A 23,266-nucleotide genomic window follows, 5' to 3' on the forward strand; every position below is an offset into this window, starting at 1 on the left:
CTTGCCAAGTCAGACATGACTGAGCGCGCAGGCACGGTGAACATGCGGGGAGTCACTGACCGAGCTCTGGTGGTCCTGCTGCTGCGGAATTGACCGTGACGAAGCCTTTATGTGAGCACTTCTGTGCGTTTAGACTGCACGTCCTTACAGTTAGGTGGTGGGGAAAGAGACACTTACTAGGCACTCCTGTGTGCTGTGCGAAGCTTCCCACCGGTGAGCCTCTTAGGAGTCCCAGGGTCTGTGGTGTTGTGGCCACTTAGCAGCAGAAACCCGCAGGGCAGTCAGAACTTGTTGCAGGCCTCATAGCAGGCAAGTGATAACGACAGGCCTTGAGCCGCAGCTCCGGGTGACCCAAGGCTGCTTTTTCCCCAGTTTGGGCACCCTCTCACTGGAGGTGCCTGCTCAAAGCCGGCAGGTGGGGAGTCCCTGTCTGAAGGCCAGGGCTCTCGTGCGTATCATGATGGAGGGCTCAGCCTGCCTCCCGTGCTCCGGGACACAGTCGTTCCCAGCTTCCAGAAACGTCTCTGAGTCCACCCCACGGTGCAGCCTCATCTCACTTCCTGAGCACATTTGCCCGTTTGAATGAAACTGAGTGGGCACACGCGTGTGTCTTGTGTGTGAGTTACGTGTGTATCACAAGCCTGAGGTGTTTCCCTCAGCGGGGGTCTCCATCAGACGCTCATCAGGGCTGTGCCGAGTCACGTTCCTGCGGGAAGGTCGGGCTCCTGTTTTCTAGCGAGGGCCTTGGAGATCCTTCTTGGGAGACGGAGCCCTCTGGAGTCCACTGAGATGCCCAGGTATTGATGATAGTTGGTAAAAGCAGCATTTTATCTCAAACTTCAGAGACTGCTAGGTGGATCCAGGCCGCTGGTCTCAGTGGGAGTTAGTTATTAAACTAAGTTGATTCAGTTTTCGTTACATCTACAGCGTATGGTACGCGCTCGGTATACATTCAGAATAGGTTAATTAATGACAAGTACAAGTAATTTCAGGGCCTCCCTGGTGGCTCAGCAGTGAAGAACCTGCCTGCAACCTGGGAGCCAAGGGCTCGATCCCAGGGTTGGGCAGATCCCCTGGAGAAGGAAATGGCAACCGGCTCCAGTATCCTTGCCTGGAGAATCCCATGGACAGAGGAGCCTGGTGGGCCACAGTCCCTGGGATTGCCAGAGTTGGACACAACTTAGCGATTAAACCACTGCCACAATTGACTTCATTTCATACTTTTTTTCCTTTGGCCTTGCCATGTGGCCTGCGAGATCTCTGACTGAACGCATGCCCGCCGTGCTGGGAGCGCGGAGTCTTACCCACTGGGCCACCAGGGAGGTCCAAGCAGGAGCAACTTTAATTGGAAGTGACAGAAGCTTCTGGCTGAACAAGTGAGAAGCAGTATTGCAAGAACACTGTTGAAAGAGGACTGGGAGCTCTGTGGAGCTTGCTCTGAGCCCAGGAGTGGCTTTGGAGGGTGGAGATGAGGGTAGTGTCTCTGTTGGGTGTTGCTAGAGGGTGATTTGGTTCTGTTCATTTCACGATTCAGAATCCTCAGGGAGCCTGGGTGGGCACCGATAACTTTCCCAGAATCATGTGGGGAAGGTAGACGAGGTTAGGTACCTTCCCGAAGGAAGGTGTTCTGGGCAGGCACACACTCCAAGTCTCCCGGCGAAGCCCAAGGCAGCCCCGGGCCTCCGGGAGTTCAGGTCGGTGGGGAAGGGTCGATAGGTGAAGGGGTGATTAATATGGGCGGGGTGGGACTGAAGAGGGTTTGCACAGAATGCATTGGGAGCTCAGGGAGGTTTTAAATGTTGCAGGGGGTTGGGGTGGGGGAGTGTCAGATCAGGGGGACAGAAGTTTGTTCGAGATTGAATTTTAAAGGCTCAGTGAAATTTTGCCAGCTGGACACATGCGTTTCAGGAAGAAGTCCTCCTCCGACGGTCCGGCAAGATGAGAGCATGGCGTGTCCAGAAACGTGTTAGGGGCTCCAAGCGCCTGCCCAGAGACGCACCACAGAGAAGACAGCATGTACGCCTGTGGCTGGTGGATGCAGAGGGCTCCCAGAAAACAACACGATTCTGTAAAACAGTCGCCCTTCAATTAAACAAACAAAAGAGTTGTGAGTGGGAGCCAGATCTTAGGGGGCCCGTGAGCTCTGTTAGGCTTCGGGACTTTTTTTTTTCCCCCTTAGACCATTTTGGGGGCATTTCCCCCTCTTTTATTTTCCTTTTCTTGAACACAAAATCTTAAAGACTACTGAAGGAGGTGACAGTACCTGATCAAACAATATCTAAGTACCTAACAGTACTTAACTGAATTCTTAAGGAGTGAATTTGGTTTCAGGAAAGGGCCTGGGATTTTCTAGGTAGGAAACATCCTACCTGGGCACAGGGCCACTAGGCTTTGGGACTTTTAATCCTGGGAAACGGCAGGAAGGCGCTCGCGGGGCCGGAGCGGCGTTCTCGACGTCCAAGTCCTTGCACGAGACTGTGACCCTCGGGTTGTTGAGGGCTGCAGACACGCCAGAGAACGAGGTGGAGGGCGCTCAGTTCTCACCTGTGTCTGCCTCTCTGCGACCCCAGGGACTGCAGCCCACCAGGCTCCTCTGTCCACGGGGTTTTTCAGGCAGGAATACTGGAGTGGGTTGCTGTTTCCTTTTCCAGGGGAATCTTCCCCACCCAGGAATCGAACCCAGGTCTCTTTCATTGCAGGCAGATTCTTTACCCACCGAGCTCTCGGGGAAACCCGAGATGAGGGGGGCGGCAGTCAAAGGCGGCTCCTCAGGGCTGAGAGCCCCACCTCTCAGGGAGTTCCAGGAGCTCCATCAGGCGTAGACCATCCCGGGTCGGTGGCCGGGGAGGGAACGGGGGCCTGGTGGCCTCGCTTGCTCCTGGAGTCCTGTGTTGAGAGTGGCGCGTCTTGGCTTAGGAGGCCACGGGCCCCTGAAGCAGGTGGAGAGCCAGGATCGAGGTTCACCCCCCTCGCCACCTCCACCCCCGGCACCCGTCTCCCTCGTGCCTAGAGGTGGGGCGCTGTGTGCGCTGCAGCAGTCCGGGGGCGTCTGGGGAGAACGCAGAAGCAGCTCGGGCCCTCTGGCGGGTGGGAATGGGGGCACTTCCTTTTGCTGCCAGTTCGTGGTCCTGCAGAGGTGGCTGAATGAGACTCAGAAAGCTGGGGGTCACTGGGGTCACTGGAGGCTGCAGGAGGGCTCCCTGTTTCCTATGAACACGAGCTCTGACCGGGAGCTCTCGCGGTGCCGTCTCCTTTACAACAGGTAGTTGCTGAAAACAGGAAAAGGTTTGCTCCCACTGTGAGGATTTGAAGCTGGTGCTTTGGAGGAATCGGCACTGTTCTGATACATATATCCCTGGTGGGGTAGTTCGTGCACCCGAACGTTGTGGAGAATAGGTTAGAAACACGGGATCCAGACCCGAAGGGCGGGCTGGGATCTCTTGTCTCCAACACTAGCTGTGTGGTTTTGGCCGAGTTACTTAGCCTCTCTGTTTTAGTCTCCAACCGGAGTAAGTGACAATAACAGCACCAATCCCGTCATCACCAGCCCACGAAACATGGTGTTTACTGGGTGCTGGCGGTATGCCAGGCACCAGGCAGAAGCGTCTCGTATTCATCGTGTCACTTACTTTATAAACAAACCTGTGATTTAAGTGGTGTTACGATTAGCACTTTATAGACGAGGAAAGCTGGGGTCGATCGACTGATTGGTGTTTTTCTTTTTTCTCTCTCTCGCTATAGTTAATTGAAAGCTGCTCAGTCATGTCTGACTTTCTGTGATATAGTCCATAGGCCAGAACATTAGGGTGGGTAGTCTTTCCCTTCTCCAGCGGATCTTCCCAACCCGGCGATCGAACACAGGTCTTCCGCACTGCGGGCAGATCCTTCACCAGCCGAGCTCCCCGTAGTTGGCTTACAATGTTGCATTAAGTTCTGGTGTGATTCAGCAGCACGCATATGCACATTCTTTGGGAGCTAGGGCTTAAACTCCCGTATGAGAGGCTGACGCGCCGCAGAGCTGTTCTGCGGTCTGCAGGCCATGTGTGAGGCGCGCACTGCAGATACAGCCCCCGGTGCTTGGCGCGCGGTCAGTGCTTTCTGGGGGTTTTGGTCTCACCTCGTCCTTTTCGTCCTTCACAGAAGCAGCTGACGCAGGATGACGACACCGACGAGGTCGAGATCGCTGTTGACAACACAGCTTTCATGGACGAGTTCTTCTCCGAGGTGGGTGCCTTCCGGTGTGTTTCTTCTGAATGGACGTAAGGAACCACAGCTTCCTTAGGCAAGAATAAAACCCGTAGGTCTTTCAGGGGCAGCAGAGGAAAGCCAGTCTTCTGCTGGAGGGGAGCCAGGCCGAGAGGCTGCAAGGAGAGCCTCCTGTTACCGGGGAGGGCGTGGGCTTCTAATCTCACTGAGAAACCCAGCAGAAGGCAAACCATGTGCAGCAGAGAGACGCTGTTAGAGTCTTATGCTCCTGATGACATTTTCATGATGCCCTTTCTTCCTACAGTACAGAATTTAAATAGGGAACCAAGCCAGGGCACCCAGCCACGAATGTAAGGAAACGAAAAGAAAAATGCATTTCATGGAATTTTTAGGCCTGTAATTGAGATAGATCAGAATTGTTGTTACCAAAAATTCAATCCCTTTGACTTAATTCTGGTAACAACTCACAAACCAAGAAACCACCAGTTTGAAATTCGGCAGAGGCAGAAATGGGTGGCCCGTGTGCACAGGCTCCCGCGGCCTTTGAGGGAGAGGCTCCTGTGGGAGGTGCTGTGGGAGACGTGAGTGATGGAGAGCTTGGGGAAGGGGTGCATGCATCACGGACAAAAACGCAGGCTGTGGGCCAGGGAAGCTTGGGTTCGCAGCTCAGCCCTGGGGACGTCCCCTGGCAGTCTGGTGGCTGAGACTTTACCTTCCAGCTCAGTGGAGGTGGGTTTCCTCCCCAGTCGGCGGGGACCTAAGATCCCTCGTGCCCCATGACTCAAAAACCAAAGCATGAAACAGAAGCAGTATTGGAACAAATTCAGTTAAGGCTTTAAAAATGAATGACCTGTAAGAAAACATCTCAGCCCTGCTTCTGACAGCTGCTGTTCTGTGAGCATTCCTTCCAGGCTTGCTTTCTTCACCTGTACACTGGGACTGTAATATAATTCCCTAAGGACTATCAGGAGGATTACGCGGGCTCCTGTTTCTGAAACGTTCATGAGCACCTGCCATACACCAAAGCGCTCCAGCGTGCACTGCCACCATACTGCGGCTTCCTTAGGCTTTTAATTGCTGTATCTGAAGAGGTGTCCTGCTCTCTCTGCGGGGCAGGTGTGGGTTCCTCTCGGCCTCCGGGCTGTGGGTGTGGAAAAGCCACCCTCTGGTCCGCCTCTCAGTGGAGCGGGGCTCGGTGGCTCCCGCCACTCATCTGTGAGGGTCATAGTGGGCTCAGGGTGAGTGTGAGCGTGTGCACGCCTGATTGGGAAGTTAGCCCGGACTGCGCCCCACCCTCCCTGAGGAGGGGCCCGTCCCTTTGCTGGAGGAGTCATAATGAGATCAGACAATGCTTGAGTTATTTATGGGTCCAGTGTTGTTCTAGGTGTGGACCCTGGAAGGAAAAGCTCTTTCAGTTCAGTGCTGGGGGTGGGTGTGAGGAGCTGTGTGACGTCACTGCAGCTCATCGCCCTGGTCTTGCCTTGGAGAACCAGTTACATTGACTTCTTTCCTAAGATCAGGACTTTCTGCAATAACGGTGTCCTCCCTTTTCTCTTAACCCAGTAAGAGGGGACCTGAGAGGCAGTGTTCCTTGGGAGGTGGGCAGATGGGTGGGCCTTGGTTTCCATGACCTGGTCTTAGTCTACCCTCAAGCCGTAAATAGCAGTTGACCTTGGGCCGGTTCCTGAACCCAGCTGGGCTTTAATCCCTGCTCTGGAAATCAGGAACAGCAGAACTTACCTTTCAAGCCTGGCCTGAGGATTCCCTTGAGATCACATGAGGATCGTACATCTGGAAAGCATTATCTGAGCCGGAAAGCGCCAGATGGAGGGCAGTTATTTCTGGAGACTTAACAAGGTCTTGGGGGCTGCTGCTTTTCTTCTTGCTTTCTCTTTGTTAAATGCTTTTTTATCATTAAAAAAAAGAAAGCCCCATCATATTTAAGGTAGAGAAGGGGACAGCAAGCTTGGCTGGAAAGAGCATGATTCTTTTGGACTTAATTCCTTATCTGCCACTCTGCCACTAACTGTGTGACCTTGGGCACATGTCTTTTTTTTTTTTTTTCCAACATTTTATTTTGTATTGGGGTATAGCTAATTAATGGGCTTCCCTGGTGGCTCAGAGGGTAAAGAATCTGCCTGGAGTGCAGGAAGATCCCCTGCAGAAGGGAATGGCTGCCCATGCCAGTATTCTTGCCTGCGAATTCTGTGGACACAGGCTGCAGTCCAAGGGTTAGAAAGAGCTGGGCATGACTAGGCGTCACTTCGCACTCATAGCTGATTAACAATGTTGCGATAGTTTTGGGTGAATAGCAAGGGATTCAACCATACATATACATGTAACCATTCTCCCCCAAACTCCCCTGGATGCAGGCCTCCGCGTAACACTGAGCGGAGTTTTATGTGCTGCACGGTAGGTCCTTGCTGGTCATCGTTTTAAATGTGTACACCACAGTATACATGACCGTCCCAAACTCCCTGACTCTCCCTTACCCCCATTTTCCCCGGCAGCCATAAGCATGGTCTCAGAGCCTGTGAATCTCCTTCTGTTTTGTGGGTCAGTTCATCTGTATCGTCTCCTTTTAGACTCCACATGTAAGGGATGCCATGCAGTATTTCTCCTTCTCTGTCTGACTTACTTCACTCAGTGTGACGCTCTCTAGGTCCATCCACGTGGCTGCAGATTTTCCCCTTCTTTTTCACGGCTGAGTAATATCCCGTCGCTTGTACGTACCGCATCTTTTTATCCATTCCTCTGCTGATGGGCGTGTAGGGTGCTTTTGTGACTTGGCTGTTGCAAACAGTGCTGCTGTGGACATTGGGGTACATGTATCCTTTCGAGTCATATTCTCCAGAGGTACGTCCAGGAGTGGGATTGCAGGGTCACATGTTAGCTCTATTTTTAGTTTTTCAAGGAGCTTCCATATTGTTCTGCTAGTGGCTTTACCAATTGATATTCCCACCAGCAGTGTAGGAGGGCTCCCTTCTCTCCGCATCCTTTCCAGCACTTATTTGAGGATTGTCTGGTGATGGCCGCTCTGGCTGGTGTGAGATGATATTTCACTGTTGCTTTGATTTGCACACCTCTGGTCACTAGTGATGCAGATCTCTGCACATGCCTACTTGGCCATCTGCCTGTCTTCTTTGGAGAAATGTCTGTTTAGATGCTCTTCTATCGGGCACATGTCTTAACCGCTCTAAGTGTCTGTGGGTTTAGCTGTGAAGTGGGGAGAAAAATATTCATCTCCTAGATAAGTTGGGGGTGAAAGGAGCCAACACGGAGAAAGTGCTCACAAGAGACGTCGGAGAAGGTTAATTCCCTCCCTTCACATCTAATGGGGTGCAGAGAGGGTCCGTACTGGAGGCTCTGTCTCAGGCAGAGACAGGAGGGGGCCGGTGCACGGGTCTTGGTCTGCATCTCAGCTCGGCTCGTGGCAGTGGTGTAGCTTTGAAAAGTTGTGTAACTGCTCTCAGCCCCACCTTCCTCTAGAACAGGCCTAGCAGTGTAGTTGTCGAGTCACTAAGTCGTGTCTGGCTCTCTGTGACCCCAAGGACTGCAGCACACCAGCTCCTCTGTCCTCCACTGTCTTTCTGAGTTTGCTCAGACTCATATCCGTTGAATCGATGATGCTATCCAACCATCTCATCCTCTGTTGTCCCCTTCTCCTCCTGCCTTCAATCTTTCCCAAAATCAGGGTCTTTTTCAGTGAGTCAGCTCTTCACATCAGGTGGCCAAAGTTTTGGAGCTTCAGCTTTAGCATCGTTCCTTCCAACAAATATTCAGGACTGATTTCCTTCAGGATGGACTGGTTGGATCTCCTTGCAGTCCAAGGGATTCTCAAGAGTCTTCTCCAACACCACGGTTCAAAAGCATCAATTCTTCAGCGCTCAGCTTTCTTTGTAGTCCAGCTCTCACATCTGTACCTGACCACTGGAAAAACCATAGCTTTGACTAGACTGATCTATGTTGGCAAAGTAATGTCTCTGCTTTTTAATAATCTGTCTAGGTTGGTTATAACTTTCCTTTCAAGGAGCAAGCATTTTCATGGCTGCAGGCACCATCCGCAGTGATTTTGATTTTTATAATAACTTTGATTTTGACTGTATAATAATCAGAGTTTTTTTGATTATTATATTCATAATAACCAGCAGTATTTCCTGCTGGTTGTTATAAAATGAGAAAGTAATGGATATACCTGCACAGTGTGTGACCTATGGTAAGTTTGTCTTCAGTAAATTTAAGCTTTTTCACCATTCTGTTCCCCAGTATATTTGTTAATGTGTACACACACACACACACACACACACACACACACACACACACACACACACACACACACACACACACACACACACACACACACACACACACACACACACACACACACACACACACACACACACACACACACACACACACACACACACACACACACACACACACACACACTGGAGAAGGAAACGGCAACCTACCCCAGTGTTCTTGCCTAGAAGATCCTGTGGACGGAGGAGCCTGGTGGGTTGCTGTCCATAGGGTCCCACAGAGTTGGACATGACTGAAGTGACTTAGCTCGCACGTATATATCACAGAGTCTACTTTAGAGAATGTGGCCTGGAAATATCCTCGAAGGTGGATTACAGTGTATTCCAGATAATGGGGGTTGGGTTATGAAAAGGTTTCCCTCTTCACGTGTCTGAGGAACACACCCAGTGCCTCCTGCAGAATGGGGCAGAGTGGCTTGCTTGTGAGTGTGCTCTTGTGATAAGAGCACACAAGACGTTCATCTCTCGGACTTTTGGACTGCTTCCAGCAAGTATGTCACCCCTGGTTATTTGCAAGGCCTGACGGTGTGAATCACAGATGGTCAGGGAGGTATTTGCAAGGTGCAGATACAGTCATAAGACCAGGAGGTTTTCAAATTGTACTCTGCCCTGTGAAACTCAAATGATTTCTCTCGCCTCCCAGTTACTACAGAAAAGGATTGGCCCTGGGGTGTTGAGGCCTCACAGGCTGATTAAGCCAGGGTCTAGCAAATGATAAACCTCAGATTTCCGTCTACTTTGCAGTTGTCTGCATGTTTGCCCCGCTCTTTTTGTTCAGCTGGCGGAGAGGACAACGTTTTAGAGGAAACAGGACCTACCTGAGAGATGGCGTCTGTTCTGATTGTATCTGCTTATATAATAAACCCCTCTACCAGTTAGTGGGGTAGAATAGCCCTTCTGTAACACTGATGGAGTCTGTGGATTAGGGATTTAGGGTTCAGACAAGGGCCCAGTGGAGGTTTTTGTTTTTTTTTCTTTGTGGCCCTGAGGTGTGACTTATGGGATCTCAGTTCCCTGACAGGGATTGAACCTGGGCTCCAGCAGTGAAAGCACTGAATCTTAACCACTAGAATCACCGGGGAACCCCCAGAGGCGGGTTATTTTTGCTGCAGTTTCTGGCGCCTTGACTAGCCGGAGTCTGGAGTCTCAGAGACTTTTGACTCAGGCGTCTGGTGCCTGAAGGAGGCCGGGGGAGTCTCAGAGGAGACCTGTGCTTCACCACTTTCTGTGGCCTGGGCTTCTCAGGGTCATTGGTTTGGGGGGCAGCTCAGGGCTCCAAGGCAGGCCCGGCAGCTGTGGCAGTCACACCGCCCATCGCTTGTGCTGTGCGCTGTTGCTGAAGCAGTCAGAAGCCTGCCTGGTCCAAGAGAGGACTGCACGGACAGCCCTCTCCCTGAGCAGAGGGACGGCGCTGTGCCGTGGCCGTGTGGCCCGTCACCTGCTGTTCTCTTTCTCCGGCCGCACTGGGTCTTGGCTGCAGCACGCAGAGTCCTTCCCTGCGGTGCGTGGGCTCTTCGTTACGGTGTGCAGACTTCTCAGTAGCTGCAGCACAACAGGCTGAGTTTCCTTGTGGTGTGTGGGATCTTAGTTCCCCGACCAGGGATCAAACCCATGTCCTCAGCGTTGGAAGGCAGATCCTTAACCACTGGGCCAGCAAGCAAGTCCCCATGCCATGTTTTAAAACCACCAGAGTCACAGCTCCATGTGGCATCACCCTACACCAGCATCACTTCACGGGAGGCCTGGGATCGATCGCTAGGTCGGGAAGACCCGCTGGAGGAGGACATGGCAACCCACTCCAGCATTGCTGCCCTGGGGTCTCCCACGAGCGGAGGAACCTGGTGAGCTCCAGTCTCTAGGGTTGCAAAGAGCCGAACACGGCTGAGTGAGTGAACACACACACCAGCATCACAGGCAGGGAGCACGTTCAGAAACCCTCTTCTCAGGGAGGAAAGCTACCCAGGTCCTTCGCACTGCCCTCCTTGTGGCCCTTTGGCTGGCGACGGGTCCCACAGTCGTGCCCACCCTTCGCTCGGAGTGGAGATCAGAAAAGTGAGAAATGGCTAAGGGGCAGGACTGTCAGGATTACCACAGGGCCAGCCACAATCCAGCCTCTAGGCCTGGCAACCCCGCTGCCCAGAACAAAAAAGGGGGATATGCCGGGGGCCAGCGTGAGGAACTCCGCCCGTGGCAAAGGTCTTGAGGAAGGAGGCTTGGGATAGGCAAAGACGTGATCAAGCCTCCTTCCTCATGACCTTGCCATGGGCGGAGTTCCTCATGCTGGAAGGGCGGGGCCAGGTGAGGTGGCTGTTTGGATTGCGGTATGAGATGCCCAAAGACTTCAGTTACGTTTGAGAAACACTCCATGCTCTTTTCCTCCCTTGGAGACTGGAAGTGCACATGAGCTTGTTACAGGCTCTAAGGATCCCTACAGTGAAGAAACCTGGTCTATTTACCTGTCTCAACAGTTATTTTTTCATGGAGCCCTTTCTGACGTGTAACTTCTGCTAATGAGAGAAATGAACTCATTGACGAGAATGCTGTCATAAACTTTTCTTTTTCGCAGTGGTTTATGGAGCAAGCTTGTCTCCAGAGTTCAGTTCAGTTCAGTTCAGTCACTCAGTCGTGTCCGACTCTTTGCGACCCCATGAATCGCAGCACGCCAGGCCTCCCTGTCCATCACCAACTCCCGGAGTTCACCCAGACTCGTGCATCGAGTCGGTGATGCCACCCAGCCATCTCATCCTCTGTCGTCCCCTTCTCCTCCTGCCCCCAGTCCCTCCCAGCATCAGAGTCTTCTCCAGTGAGTCAGCGCTTCGCATGAGGTGGCCAGAGTATGGCCTTGGCTGGCGCCCTCGGTTGCGTTGAGCTGCAGTGTTCTCGCCCATGAACAGGGCAGTGACGGGGACATCACAGCCGTCCAGGGAAGAGCCTGGTTTCTGGGACAGGTGTGAGTTAAATCAGGTTTAGTTCTCAAATACATTATTGTGCGGGGTAATGTCAGAACACAGACAAACAGCACTTGAGTGTTTCGCTCCAGCACGTGTATCTCCTGCTCGCCCTGCCCTTCCCCGGCTTTGGTTCTCTGGCACATGCACGGAAAGGAAGTTGATTGCCTGCGTCTGCTGCCATGAAGCACTCAGAAAGGCACCTTTGAGAAAAACCAACGCTTCCAAGAAAAGACAGACAAAGTTAGGAGAAGGAAGAGACAAGCTCTGCGGTTGGCCGCTTGCCCATCCTGAAGTCCTGGAGGGGTTCTGCGATTTCCTTGGTGCGCCGACTAAATCGCTGGATTACTCAGAGGCCCCGAAGCAGCTCCAGATGGGGAGCCTACTGAGGCCAGAGGGAGGGGCAGCTTCTGTGAGTGGAGGATGAGTGAGGCGGCATTGGAGGCCCCTGACCTGGGAAGCTCTGTGGACAGGCTGAGGACGGAGCCTGGGGTCCAGTTCTCCCATCTGCTGGGCCGTCTAGTCAAGTGTCTAGAGTGACTCTGAGCTTGGGGTCCAACAGTCTCATCCTACCGACTTCCTACCTTGTCTTCCTGCCACTGAACAGACTTTGAGTCAGGATACTCTTCACGTTATGGAATAATAATATTCTGGGAGATATTTTTCGAGTCATCCAGTCCTTAGGAGTCATCAAAACCTTACGCTTGTGACTTCTTTTTTTAAAAATTGGAGTATAATTGCTTTGTGATGTTGTGATAGTTCCTGCTGTGATCAGCTGCCTGGGCCCATGTGTCCCCTGCCTGCTGGGCCTCCTCCCCCCCAACAGCGCAGCCCAGCCCTCTCGGCCGTCACAGAGCGCTGGGCTGGCCCCCGGGCGGCGCCGCGGCTTCCCGCCCACAGTCTGTCACGCATGTCGTGCCTCCACGTCAGCGCTGCTTACCCAGTGCGTCTCGCCCGCTCCTTCCCCCGCTGTGTCTGCCTGTCCATGCTGTGTGTCTGTGTCTCTGTTCCTGCAAATAGGTTCATCTACACTGGTTTTCAGATTGCACATGTATGCATAGGCTTGGATTACTGTGACATTGAATGCTTTGCCTTGGAGACGAACATAGATCATCCTGTCGTTTTTGAGATTGCATCCAAGTACTGCATTTCGGACTCTTTTGTTGACCATGATGCCTACTCCATTTCTTCTGAGGGATTCCTGCCCGCAGTAGTAGATACAATGGTCATCTGAGTTAAATTCACCCATTCCAGGCTATCTTAGTTCGCTGATTCCTAGAATGTTGACATTCAGTCTCACCATCTCCTGTTTGACCACTTCCAATTTGCCTTGATTCGTGGACCTGACATTCCAGGTTCCTATGCAATATTGCTCTTTACAGCACTGGACCTTGCTTCTATCACCAGTCACATCCACAGCTGGGTATTGTTTTTGCTTGGGCTCCATCCCTTCATTCTTTCTGGAGTCATTTCTCCACTGACCTCCAGCAGTGTGTTGGACACCTACTGACCTGGGGAGTTCCTCTCTCAGTGTCATATCATTTTGCCTTTTCATACTGTTCCTGGGGTTCTCAAGGCAAGAATACTGAAGTGGTTTGCCATTCCCTTCTCCAGTGGACCACATTCTGTCAGACCTCTCCACCATGACCCGCCCGTCTTGGGTGGCCCTACCCGCCATGGCTCATAGTTTCATTGAGTTAGACACGGCTGTGGTCCGTGTGATCAGATTGGTTAGTTTTCTGTGATTGTGGTTTTCATTCTGTCTGCCCTCTGATGGAGAAGGATAAGAGGCTGATGGAAGCTTCCTGACGGGAGAGAGACTGAGGGGGAAACTGCGTCTTGTTCTGACGGGCAGGGCCGAGCTCAGTAAATCTTTAACCCAATTTTCTGATGATGGCTGGGGCTCTTTCCCTCCGTTATTTACCTGGGGCCAAACTATGGTGGAGGTAATGAGGATAATGGCACCTCCGTCAAAAGGTCCCATGATGCACTGCTACACTCAGTGCCCCCGGCCCTGCAGCAGGCCACCGCCGGCCCACGCCTCCGCCGGAGACTCCTGGACACTGAGGCAAGTCTGAATCAGTCTCTTGTGGGGTCACAGCTCCTGTCACCTGGGTCCTGTTTGGGCTGGACTGGATGAAGCACAAGCTGGAATCAAGATTGCAGGGAGAAATATCAGTAACCTCAGGCATGCAGATGACACCGCCCTTAGGGCACCCTTATGGTGAAGAACAACTAAAGAGCCTCGTGATGAAGGTGAAAGAGGAGAGAGAGAAGTTGTCTTAGAGCTCAGCGTTCAGAAAACTAAGATCATGTCATCCGGTTCCATCACTTCTTGGCAGACAGATGGGGAAACAATGGAAACAGTGAGAGACTTGATTTTTGGCTCCAAAATCACTGCAGATGGTGACTGAGCCATGAGATTCAAAGACGCTTGCTCCTTGGAAGGAAAGCTATGGCCAACCCAGACAGCATATTAAAAAGCAGAGACGTTACTTTGCCAACAAAGTCCATCTAGTCGAAGCTATGATTTTTCCAGTAGTCATGTATGGATGTGAAAGCTGGACCATAAAGAAGGCTGAGCAGTGAAGAATAGATGCTTTTGAACTGTGGTGTTGGAGAAGACTCTTGAGAGTCCCTTGGACTGCAAGGAGATCCAACCAGTCCATCCTAAAGGAGATCAGTCCTGGGTATTCATTGGAAGGACTGATGCTGAAGCTGAAACTCCAGTACTTTGGCACCTGGTGGGAAGAACTGACTCACTGGAAAAGACCCTGATGCTGGGAAAGATTGAGGGCAGGAGGAGAAGGGGCCGACAGAGGATGAGAGGGCTGGACGCCGGCTCGACCCCTGGTCTGGGAGACCCCACGTGCTGCGGGGCGGCTGACCCACTTGCTACACTCCTGAGCCTGTGCCTCGAGCCTGGGGCCGCGGCTGCTGAGCCCCGGGCGCGGCTGCTGATGCCCCTGCGTCTAGAGCCGGTGCTCCGCAGCGAGAGACGCCCTGCCTTGCGGAGCTTGCACACCACAGCGAAGACCCAGTGCAAGCAGAAATACGAGTGAATATAAACGAGGACTCGAGTTCCTTCCCCCGCTTGCTTTGCCAGTTGCAGAGCTGTGATCAGGTTTTCTTTTCCTTTTTTTAAAGAAGTGGATTGTTCATTGGAGGAAAGGGCTGCTGGAAGCTGCATCGTGAGTTGTCTTTCCGTTGCATCTCAGGGGCTAAGACCCTCCTGTGTGGCATCTTACGAGGTTTCTGTTTGTTGACTGTGGCCGTGTTGGCATGCCCCTCACTGTGGAGGGCAGGCAGGTGGCTGTGGAGGCTTCGAGACCTCTTCCAAGCCAGCTGTGCCCTGCTCATTGCAGCCACCCCCGGAGGGGCTGTGGGGCCGGGGCACCTGGTGCCTGTGAAGACAGAGCTGAGGCTGAGCTTCACACGCGGGTGGCAGGGTCCATGCGGGTCAAGGCACGCCTCCCGGTGCTTTCTTTATATTCAGTTGGCTGCACCGGGTCTTAGCAGCAGCGTGCAGGAGCTTCCTCAGCTGTGGTGTGGACGCTCTTGGTTTCAGCCCGTGGGCTCTGGTTCCCCAACCAGGGATTGAACCCAGGCCTCCCGCACTGGGAGCGGGGTGTCCTAGCCGCTGGGGCTCCAGGGAAGCCCCGGGACTTTCCCATGCACACCTGGAGCTGAGGAGCCTCTGCACGGGCGGGCACGCTCCAGGGTCCCGACGGTCGTCCAGGGCGGTCAGCTGGTCGGAGGCGTGTCCAGGGGCGCTGGGCAGTCCCGCCGGGCAGCCGGGCTTCGGCGCTCTCCTGCCTCTCCTGGGCGGCTCTCCTGCCTCTCCTCTCTCTCTCTCTCTCTCTCTCTCTCTCCCCCCCCCCTTCGCTGCGTCTCACTCCGCCCGTTCTCTCCCTTTCGCTGTCTGCCTCTCTGCTGTCTCCCTGCCTCTCCCTCTTGCTCACTGTGGCTCTGGCTTCTGGAGCAGCGGAGGCCCTGCCGGTGTCCTGAGCCTTCCCTCTGACGCTTCCTTGGGTTTTCCTGGCTCTTCTTGACTCCAGCCGCGACCCCCCTCCGAGGTGGGACCCCCCTCCGAGGTGGGCGGCCGGTGGCTCCTCAGGGAGCGGTGAGGCCGGAGCCTCGTGGACGGCTGCCGGCGCGCCCCTCCCTGGCTGGATGGGGTGGGCCGGGCGCGCCCTGGGGCCGTGGGCCTCGGGAGGCTTGCCCGGGGCCACCGCCTCCCTCCACGAGTGCGGCGCTGGGCGCGGAGCTCTGCTGGTCTGCGGCCAGGCTCCCCCTCCTGACGCCTCTCTGCTCACAGATCGAGGAGACGCGCGTCAACATTGACAAGATCTCCGAGCACTTGGAGGAAGTGAAGAGGCTCCACAGTGTCATCCTGTCTGCGCCCATCCCCGAGCCAAGTGAGTGCCGCGCGGGGCTCAGGCGCCCGCCGGGTCCCGCTGGGGGTCGCAGGGGAGGGCGTGTTCCCTCAGGCCCGCGTGCCCGCGTGTCACCGCCGCCCTCCTCCCCCTCCCCTGCTCTCACCGCCCTGTTGGCGCCTGTCTGTTCCGAGGCCGCGCCGGCTCTCCGCCGCAGCGCGCGGGATCTTTGCTCTCTGTTGCAGCATGCAGACTCTTTAGTTGGGGCCTGTAGGATCTGGTTCCCTGACCAGGGGTCGAACCCGGGCCCCCTGCATTGGGAACGCGGAGTCTTAGCCACTGGACTCCAGGGACGCCCCCGTCCCCTCTGCTTTTCCTGGCTCCACTGGGCCAGACTCTCGTCTCCTTCCCAGCGAGCCCAGCCCCGTGGCTGGCGGGGACTCTTGCTGCTGCCGGCGTGCCTTGCCTCTGCCCCCGCCTTGGGTTTCTGGAAGGCACACCTGGGCTGTTTTCTCTGCTTGGAATGCTTCCCCAGACCCTCCTTTTCTTCCACGAGGTGTTTTTATTCTGCGGGTCGAGGGCAGGGTGCCTGGAAAAATGCCTTTAAAAGCTAAGCTCACTGCGTTCTGATGATGGGTGTCTGGGGAGCCCCTGGGGATGCGTACTGCCCTGGACGCCTGAGAAAGCACTACGCCTCCTCTGCTGATTGTTGTCGCTGACAAAGTGTTCAGTCTCTGCTAACTGATTCTGCCGGCCTTTGTTTACCCAGAAACCAAGGACGACCTGGAGCAGCTCACGACCGAGATCAAGAAGAAGGCCAACAATGTGCGGAACAAACTGAAGAGTAAGGGGCTAAGGGAGCAGCCAGCCCCCCAGCCGCCCCGCGTCTGGGGTCCAGCCCTCCTGCGGCAGAACACGTCCTCATGGGGGTGACGTCGCGCGTGGCCTCTTTGCTCGTGATCTGGGCTCCGTCTTGGCGTGACGGATGATAGCCCCAGAGCTTTGTCTGTGGTTGAGTGAGGCGAGAACTGAAGCCTGGGGACGGGAGCGGTGTGTGCTTTCAGCTGGTGGATGTCTGGTGGCTCGGGTCCCTAAACTCAGTCCCTCGCCTTTTCCTGGTCCCGTTTCCTCCCCCGGCAGCTGCGCACGTGTGAGCAGTGCTGTCAGTGATACGAGGATGCCGGGCAGATCGTCTGCAGGCGTCTCCTGGGGGCCAGGTGTGTCACCTCCCCCCACGCCCCCTCCCACCCCTCAGCTGGGGCAGCGTTCTGTGAAGCCGCTGTCGCAGATTCAGTTCCTCTGGGAGCCCAGAAGCCTCCTCAGGTCCGAGGCTGTCGTCTGCATTCTTGCCCCACTTACTGTCTTTGGTGATGAGTGCGCGCCGTTGGTCAGGGAGAGAAAGTGGCGTTGCTGAGCCTGAGGTATCATTTCTTCGCCCGCTTTGGACCGTACTGCTTGTTTCCATGGGGATGGAGTGGAGGTTTCCGGTGGCCGCTTCCAGTCCGGCAGTGAGCCTGTGCCCCTGTCTGCGTGTTCGTGTTTGATTTCCATGTTAGCATTGCGAGGGGGGCCCTGCAGCGTGCCCATTGTACAGAGCGGAGACCAGGAAGGCTGAGCGCTCGCGGCTTTTCCAGGTGGCGTGCCGGGATGTGGCTGGGAAGGGACTTGAGCCCGGGTCTCTCGGTGATGGGGACTCGTGCTGTTAACTGCTGCGCTGGGGCATGGCCGAGTGAGACCCTGCAGTGAAGGTGTCCTGGGGCTCAGACGTGAGCCGGGTGTCGAGACAGGACCTGCCTGCCGTTGGTCTCCTGGGCCGGTGTGTGTGTTTGAGAGAGGAGGCTGCATCGCACGGTGAGTTTCTTGGAGGAGAGCAGGGGCTGCGTTGCTAGAATAAGCTTCTCTCCCATCCAGGCATGGAGAGGCATATTGAGGAAGACGAGGTGCGGTCGTCGGCAGACCTTCGGATTCGGAAATCCCAGGTGAGATTCTTGGCCTAGCAACCGTCTATCCCAGTCTTTAAAAATTTTTTTTCCCTTAGCTGTGGAGTCTTTTTAAATTTTAAAAAATACTTATTGAAGTAGAATTGATCACAGTGTGGTGCTTCAGATGCGGCAAAGTGATTCGGTCAGGACATACACACACGCACGTGTGTCTTGCTCTTTCAGACCCTTTTCCGTTGTAAGTTATCACAGGATATCGAACATCGTTCCTCGTGCTGCGCAGTGACCCTGTTCCATATATGGCAGTGTGTATGTGTAAGCCCCATACTCGTAATTTATTCCCCCACCTCCCCTTTGGCAACTATGAGTTTGCTGTCTCTCTGTTTTGTAAATAAGTTCATTTGTGTTGGTTTTTAGACTCCACATGCTTCATACCAGTGATGTCGTATGACATCTGTCTGTGCCTTGCCGCGTGTAAGTGAGAGACTCTCCGGCGCGTGCACGTCGCTGTGAGTGGCCGTATTTCATTCTTTTCTCGCGGCAGTGTTGCGCCGCGTCTTCTTTATCCACTCATCTCCTGATGGACACAGATTGCTCCCATCTCTTGGCTCTTGTGACTAGTACTGCGGTGAACACTGGGGTCTGTGTATCTTTTCTAATTAAGAGTTTTCATCTTCTCTGGATCTGTGCCCAGGACGGGGGATTGCCGGATCGTATGGTGGCTCTGTTTTTAGTTTCTTAAGGACCCTCCCTCCTGTTCTCCATGACACCATTTACGCTCCCACCGACAATGTAGGAGAGTTCCCTTTTCTAGCTGTGGATCTCTAAAAACAGACAGACAAACAGACCTTATTTGGAACTCAGTGTGAAGAGCTGGTAGCGGGGAGCTGCCCAGGTCAGAGTGGGGGACAGGGCTGAGACCAGCCCTGGTGGCCCCTCTCGCACCGTCCTCTCAGGAGGCGCCTGAGGTTCCCAGAGCACAGAGGAAGGTGTAGTGAGCCTCCTTGGTTTACAGGAGAGGAAACTGAAGTCTGCTCTCTGGAGACTGTTGGTCGTCGGTTGTCCAGCTTGGAGTCAGGCTGCTTGGCGGTCATGAAAGATACGACCCTTGTCACTGAGGAACGGGCATGACGTTCCAGTGCCACAAGGAAGCTCTGACATAGGACCGCAGGAGAGAGGGTAGGAAGATAGGACCAAGTCCTGTGCTCCCAGCATCGGGAGAGCCTGGAAGGACTGAGGTCCCAGAGGAGGCTGGGCCCTGGGTGGGCAGGGTGTCAGCGCGGGCAGGCTCAGGGAAAGGTTGTCCTTGGAGGCATGTGGGCAGGAGTGGTGTGTGTAGAGTAGGGGTGGTATAGGGTGGGTAGGGGCAGACGTGAAGAGAACAGTCTGTCTAGAGACAAAAGTTTGTCACAGGATAGTGGGGGTTGCGTTTTTGGTAGAGAACCCAGTGCCATATTCCAGGGGCCTTCGACTGCGGTCTCGGGAGTTTGGATCTGATCAACTAGCTGGTATGCATTTACTTTGGGTTGCAGTCTGTTAGGAGGATAATCTGCTAGCCATTTGAAAACTGGCTCAGCGTGGGGCACGTGGGTCTCTCATTGGGTTTTTGCAGTGATTTTGGTCTGAATTTGCCTGGTGATGGTGGGTTTTAAAAAAGTGTAGATATTGGTGATTTGGCAAAGGAAAAACCTTTGTTGGGTCTTGATGCTGAGAAGTGGGCAAGGAATAAAAATGATGATGATTTGAGTTTAGGCACCAGGGCTGTTGATGGAAGCATTGAGTCAGAAGCAAGAAGATTTGAAGCAGGAAAAGCTGGGTGATCCGTTTGAGTAAGAACGCAAGGGTCTTTGGATGTGGAGGGGAGTCGGGCAGGGCCTCTGGGATTCCCAGAGTATCTCCTTTGGCCTCAATTACTCTGTGAGTTCAGCAAGACAGGTTAACAGATAACTGAAAACATGCTTTGAAAAGGTGAGCTGGCTTTCCCCGTGGTGTGAAGTTAGGAAGCCAGAAACACCGAGTCTTGCCCCTGGCCTTTGGGGTTTTGTTTTTCATTTCTTTCACACTTTTGAAAGATCACTTTCCAGTTATAGTTCTCACACAATCTTGGGTATATTCCCCCTGCTGTAGAATGCATCCTCGAACCTGTCTGACACCAGGACTTCGTGCCTCCCCTCCCGCACGCGTCTGCCCCCTCTCCGCCTCCCCGCTGGCCGCCGCCAGCTCACTCCCCGTGTCTGAGTCTGCTTCCTCTCTGTTACGGCCATAGTTCGTTGTGTTCTTTAGGTTCCACATATCAGGTGATGTTATACAGTACTTGTCTTTCTCTGACTTGTTTCACTTGGCATGATACCGTCTAGACCAGCCGAGGCTGTCACCAATGGCAGGGTTTCACACCTGACTGCTGGGTAGCATTCCCTGTGCGTGCGTGTGTACGTGTGTGTGCACCTTCTTTATCCAGTCCACTGTTGATGGACGCCTGGGGGGCTTCCGTCTCGCGGCAGCTGTGAGTGATGCTGCTGTGAACACTGGGGTGCCCGTATCGTTCTGAATTAGTACTTTTTACACAGATATATACGCACATATTTTACACATGCATATATTTACACACACACGCACACCCAGGAGTGGAGTTGTTGGGCCACATTGTAGCTCCATCCTCAGTTTCTGGAGGAATCTCAGTCCCCAGTGGCTGCACAGTCTGCCTTCCTGCCAAGAGCTGCCCTAGGCCTCGCGGTCCCGGGTCTGGTGCTGCTGTGGGCGAGGCTGGGGCCGGGGCGCTGAGCCTGTGCCCCTCGCTCCTGGGGGCTCACAGCCTTGACCTTGTCCCCGCAGCACTCCGTCCTGTCCCGGAAGTTTGTGGAGGTGATGACCAAGTACAACGAGGCCCAGGTGGACTTCCGTGAGCGCAGCAAAGGGCGGATCCAGCGGCAGCTCGAGATCAGTGCGTGTCTGCAGCGCGTTCTGTGCCCCCTCCTGGCCTGTCGGGCGCTGGTCTGTCCGGTCGTCAGGGCCAGGGAGACGGGGCCTCCAGGTGGCTTCTGCCTTCCCTTTTGTGCCCCAGCCAAGGACGGGGCTCACGGCACTGCCGCCGCCTGGATGTCGTGTCTTAGGCTGAAAGAGGGTGGCTCCGTGCTACCAGGTCCAAGTGTTGGTTGCCATGGGAACCAGCATTTCCACATCCATGGAGGGAAATACCTGCTTCCTGGGGCTCATGGCATCTTTGCTGCCTCTTTGACAGCAGGGAGTGGTGCAGGTTGCCCCGTTTGTGTAAAGGAGTTAACACAGCCTTACCCTTTAGGAATCGGTAACTTTAGGAGTAACTTTAGGAATCAGTAGCAGTCAGGGCTCCACAGCGCAGAACATGCTCTGAGTGCAGGAATTAAATGGACATGGTCGCAGGCAGGGAGGGCAGGCCGGCCAGGGCCTGGGGACAGGGTGCGCTTGGGCAGAGCAGGGTGGGGTAAGTCGGTTGGAGGGAGGGCTCACCTGGGAACTGGCCCTTTGTCCTGAGGACTTTGGACCCGGTGGCAGAGTGAAGGGGGCCAGGAGATGTTCCAAGCTGGAAAGGAATATAATCCGACACAGACTTCAGGAGGGTAACTGCTGATAAGGTTGAGGCTGGATGGGGTTAGGGGAGACATCGGAGAAAGGCGAGCAGGCTTTAGAGGCCACTGTGCTCCCACTGGGATTTCCAGGTGGTTCAGTGATAAAGAATTGTCTGCCCATGCAGGAAACACACGAGGCATGGGTTCGATCCCTGGGTTGGGGAGATCCACCAGAGGAGGAAATGGAAACCCACTCCAATATTCTTGCCTGGAAAGTCCCACGGGCAGAAGCCTGGTGGGCTGCAGTCCACGGGGTCGCAAAGAGTTGGACACAACTGAGCGACGGAACATGGCCGTCTTCAGGAAGCTTTTGAAATGATGAGCTTTGATCTTCTATCTGATGCTCTCCTTCTTTTGTTATAAAGCCGGCAAAAAGACTACCGACGAGGAGCTGGAGGAGATGCTGGAGAGCGGGAACTCTGCCCTCTTCACCTCGGGGGTGAGTGATGGTGCGGGGCTGGGGGGTGGGAGGCCCGCAGGGGTCCTGGGGGCCGTGGCGGGCCTGGGGGCCGACGGTCCATCTCTCTGCGGCCCACTGTAGATCATCGACTCTCAGATTTCCAAGCAAGCCCTCAGCGAGATCGAGGGCCGGCACAAGGACATCGTGAGGCTGGAGAGCAGCATCAAGGAGCTTCACGACATGTTCATCGACATCGCCATGTTGGTGGAGAACCAGGTGAGGCGCTGGGTTCCGCGGGGGTGGGGAGGGGGCTTCCTGAGGAGGGCGGGGGGGTCCGAGAAAGCCACGGGGGGGTCGAGTCGGGAGGGAGAAGCATCGGGAATTGGTGTAGCGGAGTCCCAGAATCCCAGTACCCCAGTAGAGGAAGGCACCTGGGATGCTGACGCTTAGGGGGTTGCCTCCTTGTTATTCCTGCTGGTTACTCTGGCCTGGAAGTCATGTCTATGTAACGTGAGGTGTGAAGTGCTCTGTAATGTACCTGTTCCCTCCGGCCTTGGGATCATCATCATTGTTAATTTTTATTAGTGACGCGGGTTCTTAATGGTGATGCCTTAAAACACTCTTCTGATAGGAACTATCAGCGTTTCACTGGTGACGCTGAAAACATGGGGTCTTTCCCCCAGTTTATGGTGGAAAGTTAGGTGTCACAGAGATTTTTGTGTTTTCCCACTTTTGCTTTTTCTTCTGTATGAGTTTTTCCAAAAATGTTGACTGTTTTTTTTTGCTGAGGAACAACAAAAGCAATGAAGGGACAGCAAAAATAATATCAACGGGAAAACTCGAGTCCCTCACGGAGCCTGCTCCGTTCTGGGCCAGCTTGCCCAGGGACGGACGGCCCTGCTCCCTGCCTGTGGGGTCAGTGTCTCGGGTCCCCTGGCCCCTGCTTCTTAGGGTGCAGTTAAATTCACCGCCAGGCAACGGTGTGGAGCCACCCTCACCGTGAGCTCCCAGTGGCTCTGCCACCTGGAAAGGATCAGAACCTGCTTCCCGTGTAGCAGGAATCCTAATGGCGCCCGAGCGCCACGTGGCTGGTTTTGACACGTTTCCTGCTCTGGGCTCGGGCACCTCTGCTCCATCCCCTTTCGCCCTTGGAGACCGTTCCTCCCGTCCCTCCATCTGCACTCTTGTTTTTCTCCCCACACTGCCTTGCCGAGGAACTGGTTTGAGATTCAAGTGATGGTAAGTGCCGTTCTCTCTGCAGAAAGCCAGGGGTTGCGTGGAATGAAGGTCTAGGTGGGTGGAGGGAATTCCCATCTTAAGATGCACAGAAATCAATTGGGAAGACTGAACTTCAGGTCAGGAAGTAACAGCTGGGGAAAGGTCGGGAATCTTGCTGAGTGACCATGATCTCTTAACCAGATAACTCAGGTAAAACCAACGTCTTGTTACTTACAGGGCCTGGGGATACC

At 54.3% G+C, this 23,266-nt stretch overlaps 1 protein-coding gene across 15 annotated transcripts in view; it reads left to right on the forward strand.

The window, feature by feature from the left end:
* The window catches only part of STX3 (syntaxin 3), a 49,992-nt gene that overhangs the window by 17,548 nt on the left and 9,178 nt on the right, over positions 1 to 23,266 (forward strand). For 14 of the 15 annotated variants that reach the window (XM_060400165.1, XM_060400168.1, XM_042232772.2 and 11 more), the window contains exons 2-8: positions 4,141 to 4,224; positions 15,795 to 15,894; positions 16,622 to 16,696; positions 17,764 to 17,831; positions 20,625 to 20,733; positions 21,763 to 21,836; positions 21,939 to 22,073. In XM_060400165.1, coding sequence (XP_060256148.1) covers positions 4,141 to 4,224; positions 15,795 to 15,894; positions 16,622 to 16,696; positions 17,764 to 17,831; positions 20,625 to 20,733; positions 21,763 to 21,836; positions 21,939 to 22,073 — 645 coding nt within the window. Of the gene's footprint in view, positions 1 to 1,856; positions 2,017 to 4,140; positions 4,225 to 15,794; positions 15,895 to 16,621; positions 16,697 to 17,763; positions 17,832 to 20,624; positions 20,734 to 21,762; positions 21,837 to 21,938; positions 22,074 to 23,266 lie in introns of those variants that run through there. The other variant, XM_060400164.1, reaches the window with a different exon arrangement.

The sequence above is a fragment of the Ovis aries genome, chromosome 15 (assembly GCF_016772045.2).
Source record: "Ovis aries strain OAR_USU_Benz2616 breed Rambouillet chromosome 15, ARS-UI_Ramb_v3.0, whole genome shotgun sequence".
In the NCBI taxonomy this organism is placed as follows: domain Eukaryota; kingdom Metazoa; phylum Chordata; class Mammalia; order Artiodactyla; family Bovidae; genus Ovis; species Ovis aries.